This window comes from Halichoerus grypus, chromosome 6, assembly GCF_964656455.1.
Source record: "Halichoerus grypus chromosome 6, mHalGry1.hap1.1, whole genome shotgun sequence".
In the NCBI taxonomy this organism is placed as follows: Eukaryota; Metazoa; Chordata; class Mammalia; order Carnivora; family Phocidae; genus Halichoerus; species Halichoerus grypus.
Genome location: NC_135717.1, coordinates 108737763 through 108758162, shown reverse-complemented (window position 1 = coordinate 108758162; position 20400 = coordinate 108737763). Strand labels below are relative to the sequence as shown.

The window sequence follows — 20400 nt, the reverse complement described above, 5'->3', positions numbered from 1 at the left end:
TTTTTAATCATTGTTTTACCCATGTCATTCCCTTGCTCAGATATGATCACTGACTCCTCCCTGCCTATACTCTAAAAACTAAACTCCTTAGCCAAACGCACAATGCCTTCCATGAATATGATCAAAATCTGACTTCAACTGACTTATTATACATTGTCTACCTTGAATCATCCATGTAACTCTTAGTAAGATGTAGTATCAGGAGATGGTTGAGGGCACAGACCCAAGAATTCTTATTCTGTGACCCTGGCAAATTACTAGATATTCCTGTGCCTCAGTTTTCTAGTCAGTAAAATGGGGATACCATTAGTAGCTATAATACCAACCTCAGAGAGTTTTGTGGGGATGACATAATACCTGTAAGAGTGTGTGACTGTACTGCTAGGTAATGGCTATTATTTTTTCATTATGTTAATCAGCAAAAATGGCTGCCAAGCAAGACACACTCAGTACTCCTTGTCACTTGGTTCAAGGCATTATTCCTAAATATGGAAGGCCCTTGTTCCATCTTATTTGTTATGTTAGTGAAGACACTTAAGTTCTACTCTCAACAAATTTCAATTATCGAACATGTCATCAACTATAGTTATGTTTTAGATTATATCCTCATACCTTAGTCATCTTATAGATGAAAGTTTATATCCTTTCATGAGCCTCTCCCAATTTCCACCATGCCAAATCAATATACCAATATCAGTTTCATTTCTACACACAGTGAACTATCACAATGTATATGTATGTTTCATGTCTGTAAAAAAAACCCAGAATCTACTAGGAATACAACAGCATGTATTCTATGAAAGCACAACGTTTTATTATTTTTTTAAGAGTTTATTTATTTATTTGACAGAGAGAGACACAGCAAGAGAGGGAACACAAGCAGGGGGAGCTGGAGAGGAGAAACAGACTCCCCGCCGAGCAGGGAGCCCGACGTGGGGCTCGATCCCAGGACCCTGGGATCATGACCTGAGCCGAAGGCAGACACTTAACCGACTGAGCCACCCAGACGCCCCGAAAACACAAACCTTTTAAAACTTGCCTCAAAAAGTTCCAAGCACAAGCTTAGTGAGTTGTTCCTTAAGCTTCCACAGAACGCTTCACAGCTGGGGCTACTGTTAATTATTCCAAGCAGCTCTCACCATGAAAACTTCAAAGAGTCCCCAGCCACTCTCCAGGGCTCTAGGAAGCTTCTATCTTTTCACCAAACCATTTACAAGGCTTGGAAACATGGAAAACATCTTTCATCTTTCAGTTCCTCTGTGGTTAATCATGTTTTTGTTCAATTCCATGTTCACTCCAGTGCCATTTTCTGCAAATCTGCTTTGCAGGCAGGCATGTGAATACAGTCAGCGTTACTGTGTTCTTCAAGTTCAATCATGAAAAATCTGTGTTAGGGTGAAGGCAAACACACATCTACAGATCCAATTCAAGTATTTATATAAACCGAATTTGAAACACTGTGTTGTAGACTTGGGTTCCCTCTTATTTACAGGATAGAAGAAAGAGTCAGGGGATATTCAATTGTTCCAGTCCATTATCACTAGTTCTTAGAGATTTTGAAACTTAAGAAGCAGTGAGTCTTTCAACTTCTGATTGACCTTGTGATAAAGATGCAAAGAGAAGGAATAGGATGTAACAGGGATAGCCTTCAGGGATGACCCACCCGGCACCTGAAAAACCCTTGCATCTAGACTATAATGCCTGAAATTTTGAGCTTAAGGCCTATCTGTTTATTTATGCCATCATTCAAAGAAAATCAACAGAATGCCTGCAGTGCCAGTCATAATGCTGAGAGCAGGAAGGGTGCTGGAGGTATTAAGTTCAAGAAAATCCTAAACCACTTTTTTAAGAAACCCATACATTTGTGAGAGGAGAAGAACAGGAGAGAATAAATACATAACAGAACATTGAAAAATGTTATGAAAGTGAGAGGTAAAGAAATGTACTGACCACAGAGATAAATCCACAGATGGATGGACTGTGAAGGGCTTTAGGAAGTGGAGGATTTTTGAAGATATCAGAAACTTGCCAGCTATAGAAGAGATATGGGGTGGAGTGAGAACACCAGGTTAAAAGAAAAGAAGGAATAAGAAAGGGGGGTGAGTTTCATGTGACTAAGGTAGAGGATCTAAAAGCAAAAACTAAACAAACAAACAAACAAACTAAAAGAAAAGGTTTTGAAGGTCCATTTTTGCCTAACAAATTTGGATTTTACCCTACTGCCAATAGAAGGCTAATGAAGGACCTTAAACAAAGGAGCAAAATAATGACAATCCTGACAGTAGCGCGCAAGCCGAGCTGCAAATGGTAGACTGGGTGAAGGGCAAGTTCACTCAAGAAGCTACTATGCTCAAGATGAAAATGGCAAAAGCTTGAGAATCATTAAGGCTTTACCTCCAGGTAAAGTTCAGATACCCCGCCGAGTGGGGCGAACTTTTATCATTCAAATATCTATTGGTATAAGTGAATTTAAAGACATTTTTTCCAAAAGACAAATGCTGCAAAGAAATAAGACAATGAGAAAGAAGGTGCCAGATGACCAGGATGATTGAGGGGAAAAGGAGGGAAAAAGACAGTGACGTATGGAGCATTTTGAAATTTTACTTAAAATCAAGTCTGGATCTCATTTATTTTTAAAGATTTTATTTATTTATTTGACAGAGAGAGACACAGCGAGAGAGGGAACACAAGCAGGGGGAGTGGGAGAGGGAGAAGCAGGCTTCCCGCCGAGCAGGGAGCCCGATGCGGGGCTCTATCCCAGTACCCTGGGATCATGACCTGAGCCGAAGGCAGACACTTCATGACTGAGCCACACAGGCACCCCTGGATCTCATTTTAAAATAAATCTTAATAATGTTATAGGGAATTCTGGTTCAGGATGGCAATGTAGAAAGATCCTAAACTCACCTCTTCCCATGGACACACTGAAACTACAGATATATATGGACTAGTTTCCTCTGAAAAAAACTAAAATTGGCAGTGACCCCATCACATTGGGTAAAGGAGAAGAAAAGGACATGGAAGCAGATAGGAAGTGCTGAAAAACAATCTCACCGTAATCCCTACCTCCCATTTCAATGCACTGACCTGTAATCAGGAGGGAACTCAAAACCCAAAGCTTCTCCCTGAGGAGTGAGGAGTTTGTACTCTACACCAGATACCCCAACTTTTAAGACTGGCACCTGAGAGACAAACCCCCAAACATCTGGCTTTGAAGACCAATGGGGCTTGTACCCATGAGACCTGCAAAGCTATGGCAAACTGAGAAATGAATCTCAAAGGGGTCATGTACAGACTCACACTCCAGGACCCTGTGCAGAAGCAGCCCTTTGGAAAGTGCCCAGGCTTCATGTGAAAAAGACTTCTTTGCTAATTTTAATGTGTTGGTCTGAGGGGCGGGAGTGGATTAGGTACTCCCTATGATAGATGCTGATGGATCCCATCTTCCTGCTCCCCCTCTGCCTCACTAAAGTCAGCAGGCACCACATTTTTCTTGGGGGGGGGGGGCGACATTTTTATGCTCTAACAGGCAGGTAACATCTTCCACCCTGGCCCTCTGCCTTGCTGAAGCTGGCAGGTGCCATATTTCTCTCTTTTTTTCTTATTTCTTCTCTCTTTTTTTCTTCTTTATTCTCTTTCTTTTTCTTTTCTCTTTTTTTCAGAGGATGCCAGCTTTGCACTCTCCCTCTGGGAGCTTCCTGAAGGGAAGCTTCCACATATACCAGGTGCCCTGGTTTTTATGTCTTGTGACTCAGTTTCTGTGGCTGCCACCTCTTGATTGCCTGGCTCTGGAGACCAGAGCTGCTTACATTCATGGGTCCCTTGGGACTATAACAATTGGAGAGGCAGTTCTTGACAGATTACCACTCCCACTCTCAGGCACTGCACAAAGAGCTGACTGAAACACACCCATAGTCTTTCTAAGAAAGGCTTTCTTGTCCTGGAGCTTTGGCCTTAGGAACAGGTTTAGATTCGGTGCACATCTAGAGGTTATGGAGGTGCTCTCAGGGAATATAGGCCAGGGGATGCCATATTTGCACTCTCCATTTGGCTCACTACTCTCACCAGTATCCCCCAGAAAAGAATTTATACACTCATCTGGAGCCCTGATTTTTGCAACTGCCAGCAGAGAACACCCCTAGTCACCTATTCCAGTGGCCAGCAAGATTTACACTTGTGGTGCCACAGGACAATATATATTTGCATACTTAAAAAGCTGCTGCCTGTGGGCCTGGCTTCCAATCAGCCAGAATCTAAATGTTGAGATCCTTCCCTTTGGGACACTGATGGGTATTGGCACACACTCAACTACTGAGGGCTATTAAAAATAAAACAGGCTACTTGGACAATCACAAAGGTTCAAGAGACAACCAAGAGCTAGGGCAAAGTTGAACAGTAAGTTCATCTCCAACACAACTCTTCAAGACAGGGAGAGGCATTTGTTTCAACTAATACATATAAACCAACACATAGAATCAAGGAAAATGAAATGGAGAAATATGTTCCAAATAAGGGATAAGATAAAACCTCAGGGGAAAAAAAAACAGAGATAATTTATCTAATTAAGAGTTCAAAGTAATGGTCATAAAGATGTTCACCAAACTTGGGAAAAGAATCAATGAACACGGGGTGCCTGTGTGGCTCAGTCATTAAGCATCTGCCTTCGGCTCAGGTCATGATCCCAGGGTCCTGGGATTGAGCCCCGCATTGGGCTCCCTGCTCGGCGGGAAGCCTGCTTCTCCCTCTCCCACTCCCCCTGCTTGTGTTCCCTCTCTCGTTGTGTCTCTCTCTGTCAAATAAATAAATAAAATCTTTAAAAAAAAAAATCAATGAACACAAGGAAATCTTCAACAAAGAGAAAGAAAATGTAAAAAAAGAAAAGAAAAGAAAAAGTACCAAACAAAAGTCACAACATGGAAGAATACCATTAACTGAACTGAAAAATCATCAGAGGTGTTCAACAGTAGACCAGATGAAAAAGAAGAAGGGATCAGTGAAGAGGCCTGGAACTCACCTAATCAAAACGGCAAAAAGAAAAAAAAGACAGAAAAAAAAAAGAAAAAGTGAAGATAGCTTACTAGGCTTATAAGACAATATCAAGTGGACCAACATTCATACTATAGGGGTCCCAGAAAGAGAAGAGAGAAAGGGGCAGAAAATGTATTTGAAGAAATAATAGGTGAAAACATCTCTAACCTAGAAAAAGAACAGACTTCCAGACCCAGGAAGTCCAGAGAGACCAAAAGAGACTTACACCAAGGCATATTATAATTACAGTGTCAAAAGTTAAAGGTAGAGTATCTTGGGGCACCTGGGTGACTCAGTCGGTTAAGTGTCCGACTCTTGATCTCAGCTCAGGTCTTGATCTCAGGGTTGTTGGGTTCCACAGTGGGCATAGATACTTAAAAAAAAAAAAAAGATAAAAAGAGAATCTTAAAAGCAGTGAGAGAAAAAAAAAATTATGTGTAAGGAAACCCCCATCAAACAAGCAGATTTTTCAGCAAAAACATTGCAGGCCAGAGAGCAGTGGAACAATATATTTAAAGTGTTAAAAGAGAAAAAAAATCCTCCAACCAAGAATAATCTACCCAGCAAAATTACTCTTCAGAACTGAAGGAAAGAGGAGTTTTCTAGATAAGCAAAAACCAAAGGAGTTCATCACCACTAAACTGGCCTAACAAATGTTAAAGGGACTTCTTTAAGCTGAGAAGAAAGGATGCTAATTAGCAAAAAGAACACATATAAAAATATAAATCTCACCGGTAAAGGTAAATATACAGTAAAGGTAGTGGATTAATCACTTATATAGCTAGTATAAAGGTTAAAAGACAAAAGAAATAAAATAGCTGTAACTACAATAATTATTTAAGAAATACACAGATAACAAAATGAAGAATAGGGGGGTTAAATGTAGAGCTTTATAATGCATTTAAACTTAAGCTATTATCAACTTGAAATAGACTGTTACAAATATAAGTTGTTATATATAAGCTTCATGGTAACAACAAAGTGAAAGCCTATAGAAGATACACAAAAGATAATAAGCATACCACTAAAAAAAGTCATCAAACAACAGAAGAAAAAGCCAGAAAGAAAGAAAGGAACAGAGGAACTACAAAAACAACCGGAAAACAATGAACAAAATGGCAATAAATATATACCTATCTATAATTACTTTAAATGTAAATAAATTCTCCAATCAAAAAACAAAGAGTGGCTGAACTGATTAAACAAACAAACAAAAAACAAGACCTATCTATATGCTGCCTATAAGAGAGTCACTTCAGATGTAAGGACACACACGACTTGAAAGTGAAGGAATAGAAAAGATATTCCATGCAAATGGAAACCAAACCAAGACTAAAAAGCTGATGTAGCTATACTCAGACAAAATGGACTTTAAAACAGACTGAGATAAGAAAGGTTTTACATAATGATAAAGGGGTTAATCCAAACAGAACATATAACATTTATAAATATTTATGCACCCAAAAAAGGGGCATCTTAATATTAAGTAGTAAAGCAAATATTAACAGACCTAAAAAGAGAAATAGACTGTCATACAAAAATAATAGGGGACTGTAATACCCCACTAACAGCAATGGATACACCATTCAGACAGCAAATCAATAAGAAAACATTGGCCTATCTCTGATTGACTTATTTCGCTCAGCATAATACCCTCCAGTTCCATCCACATCATTGCAAATGGCAAGATTTCATTCCTTTTGATGGCTGCATAATACATAATAAAAAAAAAAAAAAAATTGGCCTAAAATGACATAGTAGGCAAGACGGACTTAATAGATACATATAGAACATTTCATCCAAAAGCAATAGAACACAAATTCTTCTCAAGTGCACATGAAACATTCTCCAGGATAGATCATATATTAGGTCACAAAACAAGCCTTAAAAAATTAGTAAGATTGAATTCATCAAGCATCTTTCTAACCAAAATTGTATGAAACTAGAAATCAGTTATAAGAAAAAAACTGGAAAATTGAAAAATATGTAGATTAAATAACTTGCTACTGGACAACCAGTGGGTCAATGGAGAAATAAAAAAATACATTGAGATAAATGAAAAAGTAAATACAACATAACAAAACTTATCAAATGCAGCAAAAGCAGTTCTAAGAGGAAAGTTCATAGGCTAAAAGTCTACTTCAAGAAACAAGAAAAATCTCAAATAACACAACTTTACATCTCAAAGAACTAAGAAAAGAAGAACAAACAAAATCTGAAGTTAGTAGAAGGAAGGAAATAACAGAGATCAGAGCAGAAATAGATGAAATAGAAATCAAAAATAAAAAAGATCAATGAAACCAAGAACTGATTCTTTGAAAAGATAAACAAAATTGACAAACCTTTAGCTAGACTCACCACAGAATAAAGAGGGAGGACTCAAATAAATAAAAGAAGAGACATTACAAAAGACACAAAAGATATACAAAAGATTATGAGACTACTATGACCAATTATATGCCAACAAATTGGATAGCCTAAGAGAAATGGGTAAATTCCTAAAAACATACAAGCTTCCAAGACTGAATCATGAAAAAAGGAATAAGTGAACAAACAAATTACTAGCAAGGAGATTCAATCAGTAATCAAAAGCCTGCCAAAAAACAAAAGCCCAGGAACCACACACTCTCACTGGTGAATTCTACCAAACATTCAGATAAGAATACCAATCCTTCTCAAACTCTTCCAAAAAAAAGAAGACTAGGAAGCACTTTCAAACTCATTTTACATAGCCACCATTACCCTGATACCAAAACCAAACAAGGACACCACACACACAGAAAAAGTTACAGGCCAGTATTTCTGATGAAAATAGATGCAAAAAACCTTAACAAAATATTAGCAAACCAAATACAACAATACATTAAAAGAATCACACACCATAATAAAATGGGATTTATTCTAGGAATGCAAAGATAGTTCAATATCCACAAATCGAACAATGTGATATACCACATTTATAAAATGAAGGTTAAATATCATGATCATCTCAATAGATGCAGAAAAAGCATTTGATAAAATTCAACATCCATTTATGATAAAAACCCAACAAAGTGGGTACAGAGAAAGCATACCTCAACAAATAAAGGTCATATATGACAACCCACAGCTTATATCACACTCAGTGATGAAAGCTGAAAGCTTTTCCTCTAAGTACAGGAACAAGACAGAATACCCATTTTTGCCACTTTATTCAACTTTTATTTTAGCATTGTAAGTCCTAGCCAGAGCAATTAGGCAAGAAAAAGAATTAAAGTCATCCAAATTAGAAAGAAATACAACTATCACTATTTGCAGATGGCATAGTATATATAGAAAACCCTTAAGACTCCACCAAAAAACTGTTAGAATTAATGAATGAATGCAATAAAGTTGCAGGATACTAAATCAATATAGAGAAATCTGTTGAGTTTCTATATACTAATAACAAACTGTCAGGAAAAGAAATTAAGCAAATAATCCCACTTACAATTGCATCAAAAAGAATAAAATACCTAGGAATAAACTTAACGAAGGAAGCAAAAGATCCATACACTGAAAACTATAAAACATTAATAAAAAATTGAAGATACAAATAAATGGAAAGATATTCTGTGTCCATGAATTGGAGGAATATTGTTAGTGTCCACACTACACAAAGCAATCTACAGATTCAATGCAATCTTTATAAAAATTCCAATGGCATTTTTCACAGAAATACAAAAATCACTCCTAAAATTTGTATGGAATGACAAAAGACCCTGAACAGCCAAAGCAATCTTGAGAAGAGGAACAAAGCTGGAGGCATCACACTCCCTGATTTCAAACTATATTACAAAGCTATAGTAATCAAAACAGCATGGCACTGATGTAAAAACAGACAAATAGATCAATGGAACAGAACAGATAGCCCAGAAATAAACCCATGCATATATGGTCAATTAATTTAAGAGAAAAGATCCAAGAATACCTAATGGGAATAAAAAGTCTCTTCAATAAATGGTGTTGGGGAAACTGGACAGCCACATGCAAAAGAATGAAATTGGACCACTTTTTTCTTATACCATACACAAAAATTAACTGAGAGTGGATTAAAAGCTTGAACATAAGACCTGAAACCATAATACTCCTAGAAGAAAACATATATGGTAATTTCCATGACTTTGGTCTTGACAATAATTTTTTTGGATTTGATAGCAAAAGCAATGGCAACAAAAGCAAAAATAAGCAAGTGGAACTACAGCAAACCAACAAGCTTCTGCACAGCAGAGGAGACCATCAACAAAGTGAAAAGGCAACCTACGGAATGGGAGAAAATATTGGCAAATCATATATCTGTAAGGGGTTAATATCCAAAATATATAAAGAACACATACAATTCAATAACAACAACAACAACGAATAAACAATTGGGTTAAAAATGGGCAGGAGATCAGAATACGCCTTTTGGATTTTCCAAAGAAGACAAATGACCAATAGGTACATGAAAAGATGCTCACTAATCACCAGGGAAATGCAAATCCAAACTACAATGAGATCTCATCTTACATCTGTTAGAATGGCTATTATCAAAAAGATAAGAGATAACACATGCTGCTGAGATTGTGGAGAAAGGGGAACCCTTGTGCACTGCTGATGGGAATGTAAATTGGTGCTACAGCTACTACGGAAAACGATATGGAGGTTCCTCAAAAAATTAAAAACAGAACTACTATATGATACAGCAATTCCATTTCTGGGTATTTATCTGAAGAAAACAAAAATACTAACTCAAAACATACGTGCACCCCTATCTTCGTTGCAACATTATTTACAATAGCCAAGATATGAAAACAACCTAAGTCTCCATCGATGGATGAATGGATAAAGAAATTGTAATACCCATGTATATAATGCATACACACACACAGTGGAATATTATTCAGCCATGAAAAAAAAAAAGAAATCTTGCCATTTGCAACAACATGGATGGACCCTGAGAGCATTGTGCTAAGTGAAATGAGTGAGACAGAGCAAGACATATACTATATAATTCTCAAAAACAAACAAGCTCATAGATACAGAGAACAGATTGGTGGTGGCCAGACATTGGGTAGAATGGTTGAAGGGAGTCAAACGGTACAAACTTCTAGTTATAAATTAAATAAGTCATAGGGATGTAATGAACTGCATGGTAACTATAGTTAATAATACTGTATTGCATATTTGAAAGCTGCTAAGAGACCAGATCTCAAAAGTTCTCATCATAAGAGAAAAAAATTCTGTAGCTATGTATGGTGATGATGTCAACTAGATTTATTGTGGTGATCATTTTGCAATATACACAAATATTGAGTCATTATGTTGTACACCTGAAACTAATACAACGTTGTATGTACGTGATTTACCTTAACAAAAAAATGTTATAGGTTCTCTGATGAGGTTTTCTGTAGTACAGACTGATGAGGAGAATGGGAACCACGGCCAGACTTTCTGACATGGATCCCACATGCAGTGTGCAAACTGCCGTCACGTGTGGTAGTCCTGTTTCCTTACTCAGAAGCTTAGCACTCCAAAAAAAAAAAAAAAAAAAAAATCAAACTCAAGTTCATACCTTATAAATTTAAAATAGATAAGATAGTGCCTAACACATTAAAGCTTGATGGTATAAAGACCTCTCCATCCTTTTCTTACAAGTTAAAATAAAACTATACTTACTAATAATGGAAATTCAGTAGAATGGCAAAACGCTATGATCATCTAGATTGAAGGTCTGAGGGACTAGCTATTTTTACTCTCATAGTTACAGGAAAGAAACAGAAAATAAGAAAGTTTGAAAAATATTTGCGAGATAACCCAGTATCAATTCAAGGCCAAGACCCCAGGTCAAAGCCCACGCCCCTTCCTGAAACCACAATGCTGACTTACATTCAGATTCTATTCCTTTACTAACCCAACATCATGATTTCTAGAAAAGAATTGAACTACTCCTGGGAGAACAGGAAAACTAGGATAAACCTACAGTGTCATTCCACTAAGATATGCTGGTGATGTCCATCTAAGTTTGTAACAACTGAAGGAACAACTTCCCATGAAAGCCTGCTTTGCCTTGTACAGGCAGAAGATGGGACCTGTACACCACAAGCTACTTGCGGGCAGAGAATGGTTCTTATTGCTCTTTATTTCCATAATACAGAGATGCTGCCTGGCACATACAGGCAATTAATAAATATTTGTTGAATGATTAAGTCATAAGTGCATAGTTACAAAGTCTTCCCAACAGCCCTTCTTGCATCCGAGTGTCCTTATGAATATGTGAAAATATATGAGTTCAAACTTCCTACATTTACTCATCTAAATGCTGGTATCTATAGAAATGGGAATGACTAAAATTTGGGGAGAGTGACCTAGATTCTCCAAGAAAGGAAAACAGCCCTTCCCCCATTGTCTCTGTGTTCTGGAGAACAAACGACTTGCATAAGCTGAGAGATACATCAGGCTCATAATAGTGGGTTCTAAGAACCTGCCTTGTGTCAGGCACTTTGCATACACAGTAAACATGAATGGCATAGAAACTGAGGTACAACTGGCTTGCTCAAGGTCACATATGTTTAAAGAGGCAGGACAGGAATGCCAGCCAGATTTCCTTGATTCCAGGATTCATGCTCTTCCCACTGCACCACCATACTTGCCAAGATACATTAAAATATACAATTATATAATGATGACTATGTCATGTTAAAACTGCAGTCAATTTAAGTAGCATTTAATCCTGATTACAAATGCTTTACTTGCACTAACATGATTACGTTACAATTACAATTCTTTACTTGCACTAACATGATTGCTTTCAGTTCTTTCCTAATTCTTTCAGAGAATCAATCAATGTTATCTGGACAGTTAAAAAACACTTTAAAAATGTGGGATGATAATAATATGTTATTGAAGAGTTCAGTGACGTCTTCAAATTATACAGCAATTTATCAAAAACCTAATTGCCTACCGGATTTACAAGTGGCCTGCAAAACTTGTAAATGCTTCCTAAGCATACACAAATTAGCCCGGCTGCTTTATGAGGTAGTAAGGCACTGTGCTATCAAGCACACACAGGGGTAGCACACTGTAGATCCAATTCAACAGCATTCCTAAATGTTTAGCTCTGATCTGCACTTACATTTCCTGTGTTAACACCTATAAATGAACTGTGCAAAGACTTTGGCAAATAAACATGATAACCATCAAAGATTTTTACTTTAGCAGCACAATGATGAAGAATGCAAAAGATACACCATTAGAGAACTAAAAGATCATGGGGCTGGCAGATGGGAATAGTTAAGTTCTTGTTGAGACACTGCGTTTGTAAAGTTCCTTCCACTAGTACTACACTCAGCACTTTGCAGAAAGTGCTACATTGACATTGTTCGATGTGGGAACTGTTTCTAAAGTAAATGAAAATGCCTTATATGCTGCATGTCATTATGAATTTCAAACTAAATAAATGGAAGAGACTTTCATATATACACTACAGAAAACTCTGCTTTCTGTTCCAAACTGTTCTTCCCATAGACTTCACGGCCCTCCACCCCTACTCCCTGGTCTCCAGAAGCTAGGAGAAGGGTGGACTTTCCTGTCACCCAGCACTGGCTAGGAGCTGGGAGGAAGGGTAGGGAGAAGAAAGTGGGAACAAAGAGCCATGAATGACTCTCCACCCTTCTATTCACCTTCCCACTCTGGGGTTAAGGTTGTACTGGCTGCGATCAGCATCACAGGAATAATAACAGAGGAATAACTGCTGACAGCAGCAGTGAGCTTTGATTCTCAACTCCCACATACCCCACAGGCATCCTAACATGATGATACTCACAGTAATGCTCTTACAGAACTATGCCCAAGCCTCTGATGGTGTCAGGACCCTTCTGTGGTTCCTTTGAGTCTTGAAAGGGTGTAAAACAGCACGCAAAAGATGCTTTTATTTGGATGTATACTCTGGTGAATTCCTGGTCTACGTTAACTTTTGTCATGTTTCAAAATGCCTTTAACAATGTCTTCTGCCTTTTTGGTCTCCAGTGATACCCTGACACCTAATACTGTAACTCCAGTAACACAACGGATTTCTTTTCTGAATGTACACCAAAAATATTTTAACAAATATGGATGTGTAAACGTCTAGAAACCACTAAACGTAATTTTGCTCAAGGAGACTGACTCCAAAAATGAATTTTCTTTGTATTATGTGAAAACTACCACATGGATTTACACAACTATGATTTTTTTCTTTTAGGATTCTTGAATTTGATCAGCTTCAGTGGAATGCAGACTATTTTAAAAATAATACGTTTAGAGTTGTTGGCTTTTGTTAAACTTTGGCAAATAAATCTAATTTTTTATTAGAATTCGTAAAATCTCTTTAATTATTAATAGAACCAGACTTTTAACATATCTACCTTCTCCTCCAAATTAATAATTTGAGAAAATTTTGTTATTTTATAAGAACAATTCATAAACCTATTGTAATGTATGCTTTAAGTGATTAACTGGACAAAATATTTTTAGTATATCTTGACTATAAGTGAAAAAAAAAAAAAAGAACTAACAGTTTCTGTTTATTCCAGTCACAGATCACAGAACTCGAAGTATTTAGTAATGTGTCAGACTGTGGCAATTAGCTCATATGGATAGTTTCATAATATATGAACTACTGTGTACTTTATACTGCTAACAAATTTATTTGTTGCATCAGGTAAAAACCAGCATAGCCATTTCAAATTCAAAAATTGAAAAAACCATCGCATCAAATTAGTTCAATAAACAAATCACCAAGCAAAAAAAATGGAAAGTAAATTACTCTATTTTAGAACCTATTTTGTCTCTGCACATTTTAAATTAATAATATATTTCATATTAGCTGCCTACTACTAAAAATTGTGTAAAGTTGACTGATATCATAATGACAGATAAACTAAAATAATTGACAGGAATCAAATATTTCTAAATTAATTGTTACATATAGGATCTTTTACACATGTGTATGCACAAGAACAAGCAACCTTGTATGTGTATTTATATATATATATAAGGTCACGCAAATATCTATTCACTTTAAAAGCTGATGGCATTACTGAACAACTGAATATGAGAGATTCCTAATAATATTCCTTTTTAAATATCTCATGCTATTTAACAGATAACATTCCAAAAATATGTATATCATCTAACTCATTTTCAACTGCAAATGTGTTCACATGAATCCATTAGAGAAGTATAACAAAAATATGCCTATTACAATGTACCCTGGCATAAAAGATACATTGATAAATTTCTATCATTGAGGCAAATTTCAAGCTCATCATTAACTGATAATATATGCATGTCAAGGTGAAATAATAATACTGCTGCTAGTTATAAATTATAATTTAGTTTTACATGGTTTTACATTCGCTATGTGATTTAAATAAGGTTATTTTGACATAATTAGTAACAGTATTAGCTAGATGTCTAGATGCACTTGATTTATCAACCACAGTTTTTATCAAATGATCTCTTCACATTAAAAAATGCATTTTTAACAAAAGTGCTATATCACAATATAAAAAACAAATTCTCCTTCCTCCTTTTTAATGCAACATTAATGAAGCATACATAACATTGTTACATAGCTAGAACATATTGTTTTTTAAATCCCGATTACACATTTCTATGTGTGTATATATGTGTGTGCTAACTGAATATATGTATTCAGTTCCATTTGCTTTTCTAAGAGTATCAAATGTAGGCATTCATTTTCCATTTAACTGGAAAGATCAAAATGCTTTAGAGATAAGGCAGAAAGTAATGAGGATAATTTTTTGTTGTTTAAATTATGCTGCCCTTTAAATCATATTGCACAAACACAAGTAGAAATAGAAAATTTCTAACTATACAAACTGCAGCATGTAAATATTTCCACTGGGCAAACTGTCAAGATAAACTGGATAGCATCAGTGAAAGCAGGTCTGTACTTTCTTGGCTACACAACAGGAAGGAGAAAAAAAATACAAGAGACCTCTTCAGATAAAACCCAGTTTTTCAGCCAAAGGGCATCTTCTCTCCCTTCCCCAAAGTCCGTAGTCAGCTAATTTCTAGACGTTATGAGTTTTATTTCTGAAACACAAACACTATTGGCTCTTCTGCATCTTTTATTCTTATCCAAGGTCCAATTATTCAAAATTCAACTTTTTTTAATGCACAGAAGATGAATGAATATCTAAAACTTCACTCAAAGTTTAATAGGAAAAACAATCTCCATTCAGTGATTTTATATAGATATCAGAAAGACAGCACTAGTGATTATATAATCTAGAATAAACAGAATATTTTCAAAAGAGTGGAGTCCAATAAACCTTCCAAACTCCTATTTATGCCTTTACTAATACATTGGAAACAATTCCACTGATAAAAGTAATCTAATCATTTTTAGTAACACCAAATAATACTATCTCAACCAGTTAAAATTTCAAAAGCACATTGGTGGTAAATGGCAGTGACCTAAAATTCCATTATCACAGCCCAAATTTCATTAACTTACATATATTTACTTTGTCAACCCCCAGACAACAATATAGCTACAATGCACAATAGAGAAAATGAAGAGTTCCCACCAACAGGAAAAAAAAAAATCTGCTTCTTTTTTTTTCCCCATGGAAAAATACATGAACATGATAACCATATTAAACTAAGAAATGGTAAAATTTATACAGTAGCTGTATAAATAATTCCAAACTCTCCATGTAACATACTAATCACAAGTTCAAAGACAGTAATATTTCCTCATCAAAAATGTTCTTTAGGAGCGATTTATCATCTTTTGAAATGTAATACAAAATTAATCCCTTAATAATCACACAGTTATCTTCATAGTTTATGGGGAGAGTAATTTATTAAAACAGATACTCATTAACACATTTGGAAACTTCAGGTGATGTATTCTTTTATGTCAAGATCTAATAATTGATATAGATTAGATATATGCTCTAGATAGATACATATTCTAGTTAAATACATACTCTAATAAGTACCACACCAAAGTAAAACAATAAGTTTTGAAATTTTAAATGTCCAAATATTTCTTCCATGGCTCATATTGGTGTTTTATTATTGTCTTACCTCAATGATTTTGTCATGAATCTCCAGACCATCTGCTCTGTCGGCAGGTCCATTTTCCAAAATTTTTGAAACATAAATTCCTTCCGCTGATTTCTCTTCCTTATTATTCTATAAAAAATATAACCACTAGCAGTAAGAAAGATGTAATCAATATTTTATTTGGTTAAAAGACAATTTAGTAAATATAACATTGCCAATCTTCCCTAAACATGCAACTCTCTCCCTTAGCTGGGGATTTGGCACTGAATTTTAACTTACTTAATACCAAATAGTCATTAATCAAGATGGCAGCTTTAATGAATGAGTCCAACATCTCTGACAAGATTATCCATTTACTTCACGTTTTTGAGTATACATAAAAGGCTATGAGGAAAGGGTATGTACAAGGTGATAGACTGGCTTCAAAGTATTATTTATAAAACATCTTACTTCTCAAGAGATGTAGCAATTAAAAAGGGCTACAAGAAAACAAAAAGCATATCCAGCCTCACTATATATTTGGTTTGAGATGTGGCCAGAGTTTTGAAAATATAATTTAGCCTCATGATGTGACAGATTTGGAAATATAGCTCTGACTGTATTCACAGGAGAGACTAGGAGGTTGCTCAAGTGTAAAATCCCAAAAGATCAACTCTAACTGCAAGAGAATCCTTTCAAGGCTAATTGTTACACATTTCCAGGTGCAATGAGCCTAATGATTAGTTCAACCTCAACCATATAACCGATATAATATAAATAGGACACTTTAGCAGTTTTGGGGAAAACATGTTGCAAAACTTATCTAGGTAAAATGCCCAGCATATTATAATAATAATTTTAAATATCATTTTACTTCATGGCAGTTTAAATAAAATTATTTCTCCTTAATTAGCCTTCCTTAACATGAGTTTGAAGAGCTTCTTAAAAATGTCCAGTGTCATCTAAATGTCAAACACCCAAGTGGCATTTTATAAAAATATTCTTTAGGGGAAAAGAAAACAAAAAAGATATGATGAAAAGACTTCTATCTCTTCATAATAAATGGGGACTGTTCTAGAAACAGAAGCACAGCAGTCATTAGTTGCTAGGTTTTCAAAATACTAAACAGTAAGGGGGAAATATGTCATTGCCATCCTGACCTAAACACAGCATATGGTCAACAACTCTAAGACAGTTTCCTTGGGCAACATCTGCAATGCAGGATGCAAGAATTTCATGGCAGTTTATTAAGAAAATTAAAGAACATGCTTTTTTCTTTAAACTTTACCACATTTTCTAGTTATGGTGAAAATTAAGTTGATGTAGTAGTATTCGAAGGATATAAAAGAACTTTGCGACTACAGTATCTGGTTTAAGTTTATAACTTTGTATTTTGAAAACAATTGGCATCAATGTAGAAAATATTATTCATTCAATTAAATAAAAGATTTGATTTGGGAGCCAACAATATTTCAAATCAACTGTCTTTCTTTAACACGGCATTTCTTATATAACTGTGAAAACAATGATCCCTTATTTTAACTTATTTTAACTGTTCATTCCATCAATCAACATGCATTATAAACTGCTTGGTCTGTGTTAGCCTCTGAAAACTGACAAGTTGACTTAATAAGTAGAAGGTATAATCAGGCAATCCAGTTACCTAATATTATCAAGTAGAAATTGCCTATACACATTATTGTGAAATAGGTTTAAGAAGTTTACCAATGGGGGGGAAAAAAAAGAAGTTTACCAATGGGGCTATCCAACGTAAATAAAATATTAAACATACTCTCCTTTTTTTCTAAGTAGCAAAGAGGAACAAGTCTGTTAGTTGTTGGGTTTTTTATTTTGTTTTCTCAAAAAAATGTAGTTATGTCCTGGAATATTTGCATTAAGGAATCTGATATTTGATCATAAGCATGATTTTAAAGATTAAACCACTTGTTTTCCTTATTCAAAATCTACAAATGAAAGCCGTCTTCTATTATTTGATAAGCAAAGAGAGTTATGCATGAACAAGGTAGGTTACCTGATTTGGTCGACCTCCTATAATATTGAATCCCAACGTGTCATTTTCTCTTTCTAACACGATGGTGAGTGGCTTATGTTCTCCATCCTAGAAGAAAAGGGATAAAATAACTAGGTAAGGTAAGGAAAGGAAAAAGAAAAAGAAAAAAAAAGGAAAGAAAAGGAAAAGAAAAAGAAAGAAATGCTACCACAAACCTTTTTTTAAAAAAACTGTCACTAAATTAACATTTGAAAAGAAGAAAACCTTAAAACTAAGGATGGTTGAATTTGGAAGAAGGTTAATTTCTCCTTAAATTTACTTTGAAAATACATATTTTAAAAAACTGCTTGTAAGAAAGATTATTTTCAAAAATGTCTTAAGGGTTTTATATTTTCACACATCAATCTATCTTTTCTCCTAATACGGCATCTAATTCCGGATTTATTGTAATTTAAAACAGATTTCTGGTAACCCTACAGGTATCCCTATTTTTTTTTTTTTTATAGTAGAGCAAACTAAAGAATCTCAGAATTTTTTATATAAAAATTTCACTTTGGAAAGTCTTGAGGGATTGAAGTAATAGTGAGCTATTGATAAAATTCTTTCAACAGTAATATTTGGATTGTTACTGTAATGCAGGATCTAAATTACAGTAATCCTAATTTTCAATAGTATTCTTATTTGGTTTTGCATAATTCCCACAGAATTTTAAAAAGAGAGGACTTGTGTTAAGTAAAATAGTGTGTATTTCTTCTCCTGGCAGCCAGATAATAGTAAAACAACCAGGAATTATATTTACAACCTGTTTATTAATAAAGACCAACTTAAATACAAAATGAAATAGTGCCAGACTAGGTAAGGTTTATTCATGGCTATGGGTATTATTAACTGCCCTAGGAAATTACATCTGGCAATTCATGGTAAAATTCCATAAGTACCATCACCACTGCTATCACCATCACCACCTCTTCCCAGGAGCTTTTCCCAAGCAGTGCACGCAGCAGCCCCTACTGGTAGTGGGAAAACATTCCTGAGGAGCATAGAGAAGCCTTCTGACAGTCTGCAAAACACGGGCAGTTTTTCCTCACTTCTCAGAATCATAGCTTGACTTGTTGCATGGACTTCTCTGTCACACAATTCCAGTTGCTGCTCCTTTCCATCAACCATGGCTTCCCTACAACCTTGAAACATGACCTGGTAATACGGAGCACATTTCTGCGCTTCTTCTCTGGGTCTTCCCATTTTGTAAATTTACCTGGCTCTAAATAGGATAGAGAAAGAATCAGGGATAGCATCCAGTCTTTTAATAAGCATTGTGCCTCCCTTAGCCCCTCACACTTCAGTTGTCTTTTTTTAGGTTCAAGGACAGAAGTTTCTAAACTCAATGCCTGGGTTGGAGGCAGTGCAAAGCAGTCCCAAAGGGGAATCATCCTGTGTTGCTCCTCCCCAGGACGCTGAAGAATGAAAACAGCTCCTTGAATGGAGTGCAAGTTCTGCTAAATCCCTGCTCACCATGGCAGCGACCAACAATGTCAAACACTGTGCAGAAGTCCTCCAGAAGAGAAGTAACAGCTTTACAAACAAGCCTCTTCACACGGGGTGCTGCAAAGAGCTTGTTTATTCAGTCTGAAAGCGGGCAGTCCACCAGCACAGTTCGGGGCCAGAAGCTTCGACAAAGAAGGGAAACAGCCGCTGCCCAGGGGCTCACAGGGCGAGTCTGACCGCAGATGGATGTCGCTGCTCTCAGATTTGGTTCCCCAAGCCACCACCACCACCACCACCCCCAAAACACACACACACACACACACACACACACACACACACACACTCCACCTATGATGAAATCCCAAGGCAGCGAAGGATTCTTTAGGGAAGGTCAGGGTAATGAAAACTGCAGGTCTAAGAAATCCCATCTGTTAATCTCTCAACTCAAGGTTTTCCTCGTTTCTCACATCCCTGATAGTCCCTGCACTGAGTACCAGGTGGCCGATATGGGTAGTTTGGCAGGAAAACTAAGTCATTCAGAGGAAAAGGTGTGTGACTGACAAGGCTGCAGGGATGCTGGGGCAGCAGCAGAGGGGAGGCAAAGTCGGGGAAGTCCTCACTTCCTGGCTTTCCTTTTCTGATTGGCTTTAGGCACAGGCCAAAGGTACAAAACAAACAAACAAACAAAAACAATGGCAGAGAGGGTAGCGCAGGAGAGTGAAAGATGCGGAACAAGGGTCGGGGTTGGAAAATGAGTTTTCCTAATTCTTCTTTCTCCATCGAAAAGTTGGAATTGGATTTGTTTAATTCGTTCCAAT

General features: G+C 36.1%; 1 protein-coding gene across 2 annotated transcripts in view; it reads right to left on the bottom strand.

Annotated features, from left to right (window-relative positions):
• Positions 1 to 20400, bottom strand: part of PDZRN4 (PDZ domain containing ring finger 4) — a 344614-nt gene that overhangs the window by 322497 nt on the left and 1717 nt on the right. For both annotated transcript variants that reach the window (XM_036115399.2, XM_036115395.2), the window contains exons 2-3: positions 18119 to 18205; positions 16129 to 16236 (exon numbers count right to left, since the gene is read on the bottom strand). Coding sequence is in view for 1 of the 2 variants with exons in the window: in XM_036115395.2 (XP_035971288.2) it covers positions 16129 to 16236; positions 18119 to 18205 (195 nt within the window). In the remaining variant the exon portion in view is untranslated. The remainder of the gene's footprint in view (positions 1 to 16128; positions 16237 to 18118; positions 18206 to 20400) is intronic.